Below are 12,491 nucleotides of genomic sequence, written 5' to 3'. Positions count from 1 at the left end.
CACGTGACAATCTCTATAATGAATTGCTTATTAATTAAGTTCTCCTGTTTTATTCAATAACATCCATATATTTATTATTCCATGATTACGTAATTCCGATAACACCTCTGTGCGTGTTTCGATGTGAATTTTGAGCTCATGGCACATATAGTCCGCCGCAAATTAATATGCAAGGGGAAGAGGCTATTACTAGCAACAGCTATCTCGACGACGCTTTTATCGTTTGGGGTAACCGGTGATCGTTTTAGGTTACTTTATACTTGACAAGGCGACTAACAACGTCACTGCAGTGTTGATTAACATCTTCATTCAACAATAAGATTGGCAGACAAAGCTTGCTCCCACGAATAACATCGATCGAGAGACACATTCTTCAAGCGCAACGACAACCTCGAGCTCTCGGTGAAAGGGACAGATATAGCACATTATCCCGTAATCTGACTCGATACAATAATTCCAGCCTGTTAACTGGCTAGTCCAAGCCTCATTCTTTCACCATGGTGAGTGTTAGCTAGCATAGCCTCAATATCTGATCCCATACTAATCGCAACAATGCATGTCCAATAGGCTCGAAATAGCGAGAAAGCACAGTCCATGCTCTTTCGATTCCGTGCTGCTCAAGCTGCAGATCTCGGAATCCTAGATATCGGACGGACACGCCGCCCAAAAGCTATCACTTCGATCGATTCTATCCCAGTTTGCGAAAAATGGCGCGGCCAAGTTCTCAAAGAAATATCCCGAAAGGTCACACGTATACAAGATCTTAGTTTAAGCGATTTTCAAATCAGAGACCTAAACGATGAGATCAACAAACTCATGAGGGAAAAATGGATGTGGGAAGTTCAAATACGAAATCTGGGAGGACCAAATTACACGCGTGGCGGCGGGAGAGTATACGATGAGGACGGGAAAGAGATTCCTGGTGGTGGGAAAGGATACAGATATTTCGGTCGAGCGAGAGAACTGCCTGGAGTCAAGGAGATGTTTGAGGCAGCGACAAAAAAGAGAAGTGCCTCTGAATTAGACGATACGGGGGGGCGAAAGATGGATATTGAAATGTTCAAAAAACATGTTGATGCGGCATACTTTGGCTACGGCCTAGACGAAGAGGATGGATCATTACTAGCGTACGAGAAGAAGAAAGAGAAAGAGGCATTTGAAGCTGTGTTGAAGAAGGGCGACGATAAACCCATTGATGGGTGGGAGCCGTTGCCAGGTGATGCAGGTGATGGTGTCGAATGGCAGCTGCCTACACTAGATGATGTCCAGGAAGAGCTAGTGGAAAGACGAAGAAGAAAGCTACTTGACAAGATTGGTTAGCATATCCAACAAAGGTGTGGATATGCCCCTGGAGTAGTGGTGTCTAGAGGCTCCGATAGGATAGCAATATGTATAATTATTCAATTCATCTAAAATTACATTCACTATTGTACACTGTAGGGGTATATTAAGTATCAAACGAACGCCAAAATCAGCCTTCCTTCACTTATGCCACGCCAGTAGCAAGTATCTTTTGCGCTCTCTCAGGAGTAAGTTCCAACGAAGTTCCAGGGATTGAGCCTTCCGTAGTTCCGAGCCTGGCATTCTTCTTTTCCCATGAAACTCTCACCACGTCATCAAGCATAAATAGGCCGAGTTTTCCTTCTCGCCATTGTGTGATAAATAACCGTGCGGCCGCCTCATAGTCCGGGTCACCTCCTTTGACAAGCCTGCCAGCTTTTCTCGAGATTGCACTCAGTAATTCCATGATATCATTGGTTGGCGCACAGTATGCTCCATACATATCCATCAACAAATTCTGGTTCATTTGAAAGAGAAGATAGTCGGCCAGGGTGATTATAGGTACCAGAGAGTCCTTGATGATTCCGCAAAGTGCCATTTTCAGCATACTGTCAGGGTTAGACATATATGGTACAAACACACCAGGCGTGTCATACACATAAATGCCTACATCATCCTTCTCGAACAATTTTATAGGTGTACCTATCTTTCTCGTGATGCCTGGGTCTGCTCCGGTTCTGACGACGGCAGATTTTCTGACGTTCTTAATATTGGTCATAGATCGTAGTTTGTTAATAAGGGTCGATTTCCCTACATTCGGCATCCCAACTATTAACATGCGGTATCCGATTATGCTGTTGGCAGCCACAGGGAGATCCTTTATGTACTTGGCCAAGGGAGTGACGGAGTTCTTTAAGCTTCTGCTTGCGAAAAAGACTTTCGTAGTTTTCTGTTCCCAGCGAGATATGAGTTTTTCTTTCTACAAAAAAGCAGTCGCGTAGAAGTTAGTAAAAATATGTCAGTAGCGGAGTAATAGAAGCAGACATACCATTCGAGATTCTGGTTTCGAGTCCGCTCCAAGATCTCGCTTAGTATAGACTATAGTTCGGCTTTTCCCGCCCAATGCTTCTTCAAATAATGGGTTTATCGAAGTTGCTGGTACCCGGAAGTCTCGACATTCTATAACATGGTCAACAGAGTCTAGCATTGCTTTCATCTTCTCAAGTCCAGCTCGGTGATGTCCCAGGAAGTAGCTTTTCTGAATGTGTTCAGACGCCAAAAATGCCGTCCGGGGGATAAAGGAAGTCATCTTGAGATACTTCTAGAGTGTCATATGCCTAATAACATCTTGTAGTGAGTGATCGAAAGATCTTTTCACTGGACGCGGGATATCTGTTATATTGTTATAATTTGCCAAATGTCAGCTCACTGTCATGATCCATTTTGCTCACGCTCCCGTCCCTCGCCCTTTCCAAGGTGCCAGAAATAGATAGCGGATTAACCTTAACCCGGATAAGCTCACGGCAGGCTTGGCATTTTCCGCGTGGTAGATTATGTAATTTTTATTTTAGAACCTTATTTCGACATGCGCAAAAGCTGAAGACTTCGTGATATCGGAAAGGAAGCAGTAAAAGGGAGTTGGCTGCAGGCGGACGTCTTTTCCGAGTTCATTTCCTTAGTACGTTATACAACTGGACTGCATAGAAAATGAGTGCTTATTGCCGAGGAGTAAAAATCACGACCAGCAGGCCAACAGGGTCTCGGCCTTGTTCTTAGTGCCTTGGGCATGGCAAACTGCCCCAGAAAGCCCCAGGACCCATGCGAGAAGAGACAGCCCTCATGCTCGCTACAGAATATCTCATTTGAACTTCTCCCTCTGTTGGCGCTTGGCGTACGTAGCCCTCCTTCCTTGACTTCCTATGGGCTTCTTTTTACATCCCATAACTGAACCTAAATTTTAAAAATGGTTTCGCCCTCGATCGGGCACAGAGCTATATATAACCAAATAGTAGAGCCAACTATGCTAAATTCGCTGGCTCGATACTATCAATACAAGTACTCATTTCATTCAAGTCATTTGCTGTTCTTTTCCTTCAGACTATTCTTAACACCCCAGATAGCCTAGTTTGAGTAGTAGAGCAGCCTTTGGTGGTGAGAGGCTAACTACATGTCTGTGGGCACTTTTCTTCGGCCACGGTCGACAAGACCAATGCAAGGCTTGCTTCGTCGAAGAAAGGAACCCCGCCCACCTAGTACCAACCAAGGAAGAGTGGACTATAATGAGGATGTACCTGACGAGGATGCTCACTCATACATCACTCCCTCAAAACATACCCCCAAACCACTATGGCTACTCAACAAAACAGTAGGCCCTGGTGGCCTCTTACGGCCGTTTCGTCTTGTAAAGCAGGATCTGGTGAATCTACGCCAAAGATACCTCTCAGATTGGAAGATATTCAATCAATTAATAGTGGCCAGCACCGTATACGTTTTCTTCACCAATTTATTACCAGGCATCACCTTTGCCAGTGATTTATACGTTCTCACAGGCAAGAATTGGGGTGCTATTGAGGTAGTCTTCAGTACGGGATTGTGTAGTATCATATTTTCTCTGTAAGAATCATTGCCCAACTTTTTTGAAACTCCATACTCATTGCCTGCTCAGGTTCTCTATTCAGCCTCTCACAATCCTCGGGGTTACCGGCCCCTTTTCTGTTCTTGCAGAAAATATATATTCTCTTTGCCATGAGACTTTTAATGTAGGATCCTATACGTTTCAAATATTGACACGATTGTTCTCTAACCAACGATGTATAGATTCCATTTCTACCCTTCATGGCCTGGTCGCTTATCCATGCAGGGTGGCTGCATTATCTTCTGGCTATATTCAATGCCCATGATTGGACTATGGGCTACGTTACTACTTTCTCAACTGAGATATTCTCTCTCCTGAACAGCATAATATATTTCCATAAAGCTATCCAAGAGCTTGAGCGAGCCCACGCAAACCTCTCCTTCGCCGCATTCCTGTACGCCATCATAGGTGCGGTAGGAACAATGCTACTCGCCATATTCTTGTCCACAGCAGAGTCTTGGAAAACCTTATTCCACCGATACATCCGCCTGGGGCTTTCGGAATATGCTGCAGCAATATCCATTATCTTGTTCATTGGACTACCTCATATTGGAGAGCTCGCTCACTTGGACAAGTCAACGCTCCCTGTCAGCATCACGTTTCAACCCACCTCTCCAGAACGTCGTACATTTTTCGTTGAGTTCTGGAAAATTCCTGCCCGCTGGATATTCGTGGCTATTATTCCCGGCATAATCATCACGATGCTTTTCTTTTTTGACCATGAGATAAGCTCCATCATATGCACCATCGATCGTTATAAGACGCGGAAGCCTGGTGGGTTTGCTTGGGACATCATTCTCCTGGGTACTACCACTGCGTTATGCGGCATCTTGGGAATTCCTCCCGCAAATGGTCTTTTGCCTCAAGCCCCTCTGCATTCAGAATCTTTGATGCATGCGGACACAGAAGAAGTTGTAATCGAGGTCGATGGCCAGGAAACGGTAGAAGTTCGGCATATCAGGAGAGTATATGAACAGCGGTGGTCTTCTTTACTCCATGGCTGTGGTATTCTCGCATTTGTTAGCCCTCCACTCATGAAGGTCCTTGGGTTAACCCCAACAAGCGTACTCGCTGGGTTATTCCTATTCATGGGAGAACAAAGCTTATCGGTCAAGTAAGAGCCCTCTCCCACTTACGCTAGTTAAAAGTACCTACTGATAAATCTTGTAGTCCCATCTTATATCGAACATTTTACCTATTGACACCCCCGTCAGAACTACCAACTCTTCCTGCAGAACTGGGCTCTTCATCGTCGCCTACTAGCACCACCGAAACAAGTCCAAGGCCGTCATACCTACCAATTCACCTCTATACTTTACTCCAACTATTGATTACAATAGCTATATTCATACTAACTCTCACACGTGGCGCTCCAGCCTTTCCCGTGTTAATCATCCTACTCGTTCCGTTTAGATTACTGGTGATGAAGCACTGGTTTAGAAGAGAGGTACTAAGGTTTGTTGATGCCTGGGCTTGCAAGGCCGGTACCCCTAAAGACAGTGAAGATAAAGAGGGCAATGTTCAGGAAGAGAAAGAAGAGCAACAAGGTGATGGCCAGACTGGCGTGCTACAACAGCAAAGAGATTCATCCGACCGAGTATGAAAATTGTTTGTTGGATTAAAAAGCACGTCGACGATTGAAATAGTGGAATATGACTATTTGTAAATTATTAGGCCCTGGATAGCTGCAAACTGCAGGCAAGACATAAATTAATTACCTTTGCAAATACATGAAATGACTCGTTAAAATGGGTATAATATGTTGGTACAAAGCCTTCCCATAAAATTCCCACAAAACTCCTGGCTGTCCCCATTGATGCGTTATCTTGAAAAGGGCCTTCTAAATTATTCAAAACTTCAAGATTCAAAACCTAGAAACCAACTTCTTGCTTTCGAACTCCCGGGGTGTGAAGATAAAACGGATCATGCCCTCCATCCTTGAACTAGATCATGGATTCGATCTATAACAGCACCAAAAATAGCGTTGACGCTGTTTATGATAAGTTCATCAAAATGACGAATTGCCTCTTCCTCCGTCATCTCCAAATGGAACCTTTCCTTGACCTTCAAAACCGCTTTGTCGGGCTCAACACGTATATCAGGGATATTCGCATCAACCATCAAACTGAATAAATTGAGGATAAGATTTGCGGATTTTCGAAGTGTGATATACGCTGTGAAGCAATATTGTTTGAATTGAATGTAGTTCGGTGAGTTGGCACCACCCATTCCCTCAACCATTTCTTTGCATAGCTTCATCATGGGTGCAAATGGTTTCGGGTCACGGCCAAGAATGAAGCCGAAATCAGCGTGAAAGAAATGTCCGTCGGGAGCGAGCAGGAGGTTCTCCAAATGGCGGTCACCAACACCTAAGAGATAGGTGATTACACAATATCCAGCACAGGACTTGATATATGTATCCATTGCTTCTTTTCGAACACCTAGGGGTTCACTATCGTCAGGGTTATTTGCTTTAAGGTAAGCAAGCAATGAGCCTTTATATTTCGCTGTGGCCGCAGATAAAGGTGTAGATGGGACGAACTGCACAGCGCCAGCAGTAGCTCCAGTTGCAATGATTCGGTAGGGGGTAAGTTTAAGATCGAGATTTTCTTTCTGGAGAAGCCTGTCCATAAGAGTTATAATTTGGATGACAAGCTGGTCCTGGCGCAAATCATCTCCAACTTTGAAAATAACAGGATATTTTCGGCCATCTAATAGCTTAAAATTAATAAACAGCGGTGATAAGGAGGATTTGAACACATTTGCCTCCTCCGGGTGACACCCAACAATCGAAACTGTGGGGTCTAATGGGAATGGAAGCGGTGGATCTATTTGTAAAATATCGTTCTTAGGGTCCCCAAGGAACTTTTTGAGCATTTCAATCTTGAAAGGACGGTTGACTCTGGCGAATCGGATGTCTTTTGCAATCTTGGAAAGAATGGTAACAAGTTCACCCTGTCTGAGCAGCACTTTTCTTTGCGCAGGGTTAACCTTTTCTAATTCCAGCATAAAGTAAAACTCCACGCTCGCAAAGAATTTTCGATGCGTGGAAAGCGTTCCAGGAGCAGTGTCGTCACATTCAACCATCAAATACCAATGGAAATAACTACCCAGTATAGGATTGTTAGCTGCACGGCTAATCAAGAAATTCGTGAGAGAAGAATCATGCGCAGCTTCGTTCGTTTCATCCGTAGAACTCTTGGGAATAGCTTCAAACTTCAGTGCCTGCACAAGCTGTAAAAGGTACAAGAGCAGCTCCTCATCGTCAGATTTTCTTAGCCGATCAACGGCATAAGCACGGACTTCCGGGTTGTCAAAAAGCGGGCCTAGAAGCTCCAGAGCATCGTCAACGTCGATCTCTGTCCACTTCGGTAGGATTTCAACAGCCTGTCTAGCTTCACTGGCATCTTGCCAGTTAACTGACTTGACAAATTTGGTCAATGCTCTCTTGTCTCGAGTGAGATAAAATCTAAACTTCCAAACCAGATCCTTCTCTTCTGCATTTAGTTCCTGGGTTGGGCCATATGACATGATCTCATTGATCTCGTCCCGGATCTTCGGGTTTGGTTTCAGATCGCGGTCCATGATACCGGTTCTATGGCTGCGGACTAGCCTTCTATGCTTGTCTTCACAAGGATTTCCTCTTTGACCAACTTCAGGATCATAAATTCGTATTATAGGGTAATTTCCTTCGTCATCCGCAGCCCCTTCAATGTCCGGGCCAAGTCGGACCTCTGGTGGTGGTTTCAAAGCAACGGTAGAACCAGATGGCGTATGCTGGGCAAGGGAAGAAACCGGAGGAGGGGGATACTCAAAGTCCTGAAAGACAATAGGAAAGTCAAAGCGTGGAAATTCAACATAAAGCACAAAGTTTTCCTCTTCGTCATCTTGAGAGCTCACTCCAGAATCACCATTGGGCTCAACGACGGCTTTTTCTCTGGCAGCTTTATTTCGAAGCGCACGCTTCTTCGCAGCGTCTTCAGCTTCTATTTTAATCTTCTCCACTGCTCGGAAAACAAGCTGATCTAGCCAATCCACTCGGGGTATTTCCCCCATTTCATGTTTCTTCAGTAGTTTCTCTAGCCTCTCAAGCTCTAGTTCAATTGGAGTAGGCCCCTCTTCGACAAAATTGCCTTTGCGTCGTTTGGGTGGTGGGGTGGATGGTGTAGTGGTGTACGAAAAGCCATCTGCGGCTTTGTGTCGGTATAATTTGCATTTTTGTTTCCCCTTTTTCAGTGTTCCATCTTCATCGAAGAGTGCAATCGTAGTACCACCAAACGGAACTGAATGATCATGGCCTTCTTCGCCGCCCAGGGGTGACAAGTCCCAGACTGTGAGTGCCAATTGGGTATTCTGTGGTGCATCCCTGATGAGTACTGGCATTTCAAGCCACTCGTTCCATGTCCGGGTGGTTTTGAAGGACTTGTATGCGGTTTGCATAGGCATACCAAGGGGTTTGCAGCTGCTCCATAGCTGTGCGGTAACGTAGAGATCTGAAGTAGGACTCTGGTTGGACCCAAGATGACGTAGCTCCGGATTCTTGAGCAAGACGGAGAAGGGAATTTGCTTTTGCCTTCCCTCTAAGTTGCATCTACACGACCAGTCAGTACATTTGCGCAGGCGATCGCATCCAAGTCACTGTTTCTCTACCTACATCTTAGCCCGGATGGGCAAGGCCACCTGTGTTGATGTTGCAAAGGTGAAGGTATCCATGACCGTCACCCAGTTACGAGAGATATCAGACTCGCTGCCAGAGCTATTCTCATCCTCTACGCTGGGCAGGGAAATAACATCAACCTCTAAGCCTCCCTCTGCCTCGCCGTCGCTGTTGCTATTGCTCCCGAAGCTGCTGTTGTTGATGATGTCTCCATCGTCGCTCTCGACATCATGCCAAGCCTCGGCCATGCTTATCTTATCCGGATAAACCTTATTCCCTTCCGCTGTCAAATTAAGGGTGCACGGACCATCGCGTCCTTGTTTCGCCCAAAGAAGTAAAAGCGAACTTTTTGGCGACTTTCAACGTCGAGCAAGCAAAAAAAGACGAAGAGACGACGCTGATATCTTCAATCCAACACCTCGCTGGCCACTCATTCGTACTCTAGGCGGTGCTGGATTGCTTGGTTTTATATCTCTACTTAATACAATTCTATACACTGAACCAAAGCTGTTTCCATTCTGCGCGCATTGACAAACACGACCGCATTGATTCCTGCTCCTCCCTGACCTGACAAAGCATTAACTAGTTAACTAGACAGTGTATGGGTTATGAAAGATGGCGGGACGAGCCATCCATTCCAAACGATCCCTCTCTGCGACACCTTCCGCCTCCGATCAGGACTCTGAGCCATCACCTCCGACGTCTTTCTCATCAGATAAGGAAAACCGAAGCGCGCGCGCGCTCCAAGTGAAGAAGCGGAGATCCGGTGGCCTGACAGCCCCTCCAATGTCCAGCGCATCGAACAAGAGGCGGCGCGTATCTGAACAAGTGCCTGAACAATCACAGTCGACCCATCAGCGCAGACTCCGGCAGGTTGTAGACACAGACTTTTATGATCCAGATCAGGATCCTGAGGAAAGGAGGGCGGTCCGAAAGGGGCTGAGAGACCTTGCTTCAAATTTAAACGGTATACTCCACACAAACTTCATTATTCCATGCTTGGCCTCCTGTCCTAATCGAATGGATACTTCTAGATTCTCGAAGTGAATTTATTCAGCTAGAATCAAATGGTATTTTGCAGACAGTTGAAAAAGCAAACGATCTATTCAAGAAGGTCAAGCAAACCTCCGACGCCACTATCGATTCTCGCCTCCTTGTCACAGCCGCGGATCTCTCCTACAAACGAACAGCACAGGCTTGTCTAGGCAACAATGTAGCGGGCATTGACGTTGACGAGTTTGTTTCAAAATGCATATCCTATATGCGAAGAGAAACGTCGTCAGCACTCCCTACTCCCACACAGAGCAACCGTCGTAGCTCGGGCCACCCTTCACAACGTGCGGCTGACAGTGACGATGAGGAAGAACCCTTCAACTGGGACTATCTTGGACGTAATGCCTGTTTTCCAAATAACCTCAAACCCTCCATTTCGGGCTTTCTTCTTGGCCCACTGTCCGTACAGAAACGTGTTCGTCAGTTGACACAGCGAAGAGCGCGAGAACGAATAGATCCATCCCAACTTGTGCGGCCGAATGATCTTAAGGCTACAGATTTGGGGAAGCAGGAAGAGGCAACTTTAACAACAATGTGCACAGACATACGAGCGAAGTTGGTTGAGATACAACTCCAAAGAGAATCCTTAGCTCGTGAAGAGCTGTCAAAGATGGGAGATGCTACTGAGGCCGAGGCCATTGCAGTTATGAGCAAACACGGAATATCTGATAATGGCGGAATCCCCCTCTTCCAGTTCTGTATCAACCCAAGGTCATTTGGCCAGTCCGTGGAGAACATGTTTTATGTCAGTTTCCTAGTCCGTGACGGAAGTATAGGAGTCTCGATGGACGGTAACAACCTACCTACACTACGTAAGTTCCAGCAACCCTTTGCCCCATGATGTTTGACTCAACAGTGGATCTAATCGTTCTAATAGTTCCATCACAACCACTGCTTCCGTCTGAGGCACGAGAACAAGGCATTCAAAAGCATCAAGCCGTCTTTGGCCTAGATTTCGACACCTGGGCTCAACTCATAGAGACATTCGATATAAAAGCCCCGTTAATCCCACACCGAGACGATAAGGCTCATCAGGCTCCGTCTACTGGCAGATGGCATACATAATTACTTACTGCGGCATAGATTTTACCTTCCTTCCCTATCCTTCTTCTAAAACTGATTTTGCTGTGCGAAAGATGTTTTGATTTTGTAATGCATTAAGCGGTTTTAACTAAGTATACTTAGATGAGGCCCCTTCAACAATTTTGGATCTTGCCGTCAGCTATACGGAGCATGTTGATATTTAATAGAGGATACTGTACAATAGAGATTATTCCTGACACTGGAACCTGAACAGTCTAGGCACCGGGGTCTCCGTGGCTGGTACGTCATACCACTCTGCCGAAAAGTCCCCATTATTTTTATTAACTATCGGCTTCCTTGTTCCACATAGCCGGCATGGACGCCCACACCAACCAAGCAAATGAAACCAAATCATCAGCAGTCAGTGAATACTCGACTGACCAATGCATGGGAGATAACCAGGCCGTTTCATTGTGTATGCGTTGTGCTGCAAAGCTCACGTGAGTTATCGCGCACTCAGCTGCGTCCCAGTCATCCGCCGCCCAGGACAGTATACTTCCGTGACCAACGGTGCAAAGAATACGATACAGCTCAGGCAAAGACAGGATATAAGAACGCTCGCAAGATCCAGCGTCAGATACTCTTGCACTGCTACGAAGGTCGAAATACGAAGTAGAAGAAACAACACAGCTGCAGGTTCGCCGTTGCAGATCAGATCTACGTCCTACTATAGTTCTCCCGCAAAAATGCCGAAACTCGCCCCGTCCGACCCAGAGAGTGTGATGGTTATACGGAAGGTATGCGATGACATTATTACATGCAGTTTACCCTTTGCTCGTGTCGGGCTTTTCAAATTTGGGGGACGTGCAACGATAGGTTAGTTGATCGATGTCGAGCCGAAGTAGATGCAATGCATAACCGTTGCCGTATGCTAATATACTCCAACAGTTCGTCTACAAACCGGTGCTATCGCGGTGTTCTCCCCCGTCGCACTTACGCCGTCTGTTAGCGAAGCAGTCACCAGCCTCAATGGAACAGTCAAGTATCTCATCGCACCAGACATGGAGCACCATCTGTTCCTGGCGGACTGGACAAAGGCGTACCCTGACGCCGTCATCATCGCACCGGAAGGTCTATGGGAGAAACGGCAAAAGAATCCAACGACCTCTGGTCCGAAATTCGAACACATTTATACCGCCCAGAACAAGGAGACGCTTCATATCTCGGACGAGTTTGCAGCCGATTTCGACGTTGAGTACATTCACGCTCACGTCAACCGCGAGATCGTACTGCTGCACAAACCCACGGCGACCCTGATTCAAGCAGACCTCTTCTTCAACCCGCCCGGATACGAACAGTACCGCAAGGCCCAAGAGGGACCATTAAGCGGGCTCGCCAACAAGCTGTATCTCTCGCTCATGTCGGCAAAGGGCAGCGCCATGGCACAGCGGAGGGTTATATGGTATCTGATGTCAGCCGGGGGTCGCGAGGCGTTCAAACAGTCAATTCAGAAGATCGATGGATGGGAGTTTGATCGTGCGATTCCATGCCACGGGGATACCATCAACCAGGGCGCAAAGCACCTGTTCCGGACCCTGTTTGAGTGGTTCCTGGTGTAATCTTCTCTGCCATTTGTTTGTCGCATCTTCTTCCTCCCTTTTTCAGTTTGTATTAATACTTCGCGCCTATAGATGGATGTCGTTTTGTGCCTGTAAATTATATAAGAATAATAATATCACCGTTGCAGCTCAAGGGACAAACAAATATGCAGGGACCCTGTGACGTCATGGGGATGCCAGGGTACTGAGTTTATTATCCGCGTGAGCTGATCACAGGCAAAAA

General features: G+C 46.2%; 6 protein-coding genes across 6 annotated transcripts; 4 read left to right on the top strand and 2 right to left on the bottom strand.

The window, feature by feature from the left end:
• Positions 1–567: 567 nt before the first annotated feature.
• TRV_02434 (uncharacterized protein) lies at positions 568–1,320 on the top strand (the record flags this gene model as incomplete). The annotated part of the gene is made up of 1 exon (XM_003023404.1): positions 568–1,320. A coding segment is annotated over one exon (753 nt), but the record flags the coding sequence as incomplete, so codon positions are not given.
• A 166-nt stretch (positions 1,321–1,486) lies between these two features.
• On the bottom strand, positions 1,487–2,590 carry TRV_02433 (mitochondrial GTPase (YlqF), putative; the record flags this gene model as incomplete). Its single annotated transcript, XM_003023403.1, has 2 exons — positions 1,487–2,260; positions 2,330–2,590. The coding sequence occupies 2 exons, from the start codon at positions 2,588–2,590 to the stop codon at positions 1,487–1,489; spliced, it is 1,035 nt and encodes a 344-aa protein (XP_003023449.1).
• A 900-nt stretch (positions 2,591–3,490) lies between these two features.
• On the top strand, positions 3,491–5,519 carry TRV_02432 (uncharacterized protein; the record flags this gene model as incomplete). The annotated part of the gene is made up of 4 exons (XM_003023402.1): positions 3,491–3,853; positions 3,960–4,040; positions 4,099–5,030; positions 5,087–5,519. The coding sequence occupies 4 exons, from the start codon at positions 3,491–3,493 to the stop codon at positions 5,517–5,519; spliced, it is 1,809 nt and encodes a 602-aa protein (XP_003023448.1).
• Positions 5,520–5,839: 320 nt separating this feature from the next.
• On the bottom strand, positions 5,840–8,821 carry TRV_02431 (uncharacterized protein; the record flags this gene model as incomplete). The annotated part of the gene is made up of 2 exons (XM_003023401.1): positions 5,840–8,507; positions 8,571–8,821. 2 exons carry the CDS (start codon positions 8,819–8,821, stop codon positions 5,840–5,842), a joined length of 2,919 nt encoding a protein of 972 aa, XP_003023447.1.
• A 1,013-nt stretch (positions 8,822–9,834) lies between these two features.
• On the top strand, positions 9,835–10,691 carry TRV_02430 (nuclear protein Qri2/Nse4, putative; the record flags this gene model as incomplete). Its single annotated transcript, XM_003023400.1, has 2 exons — positions 9,835–10,438; positions 10,504–10,691. The coding sequence occupies 2 exons, from the start codon at positions 9,835–9,837 to the stop codon at positions 10,689–10,691; spliced, it is 792 nt and encodes a 263-aa protein (XP_003023446.1).
• A 704-nt stretch (positions 10,692–11,395) lies between these two features.
• On the top strand, positions 11,396–12,268 carry TRV_02429 (uncharacterized protein; the record flags this gene model as incomplete). Its single annotated transcript, XM_003023399.1, has 2 exons — positions 11,396–11,525; positions 11,598–12,268. 2 exons carry the CDS (start codon positions 11,396–11,398, stop codon positions 12,266–12,268), a joined length of 801 nt encoding a protein of 266 aa, XP_003023445.1.
• Positions 12,269–12,491: the final 223 nt, after the last annotated feature.

This window comes from Trichophyton verrucosum (genome assembly GCF_000151505.1).
Source record: "Trichophyton verrucosum HKI 0517 chromosome Unknown contig00214_1.f1.exp, whole genome shotgun sequence".
Lineage (NCBI taxonomy): Eukaryota > Fungi > Ascomycota > Eurotiomycetes > Onygenales > Arthrodermataceae > Trichophyton > Trichophyton verrucosum.
This window is presented reverse-complemented; position numbering and strand designations above follow the sequence as displayed.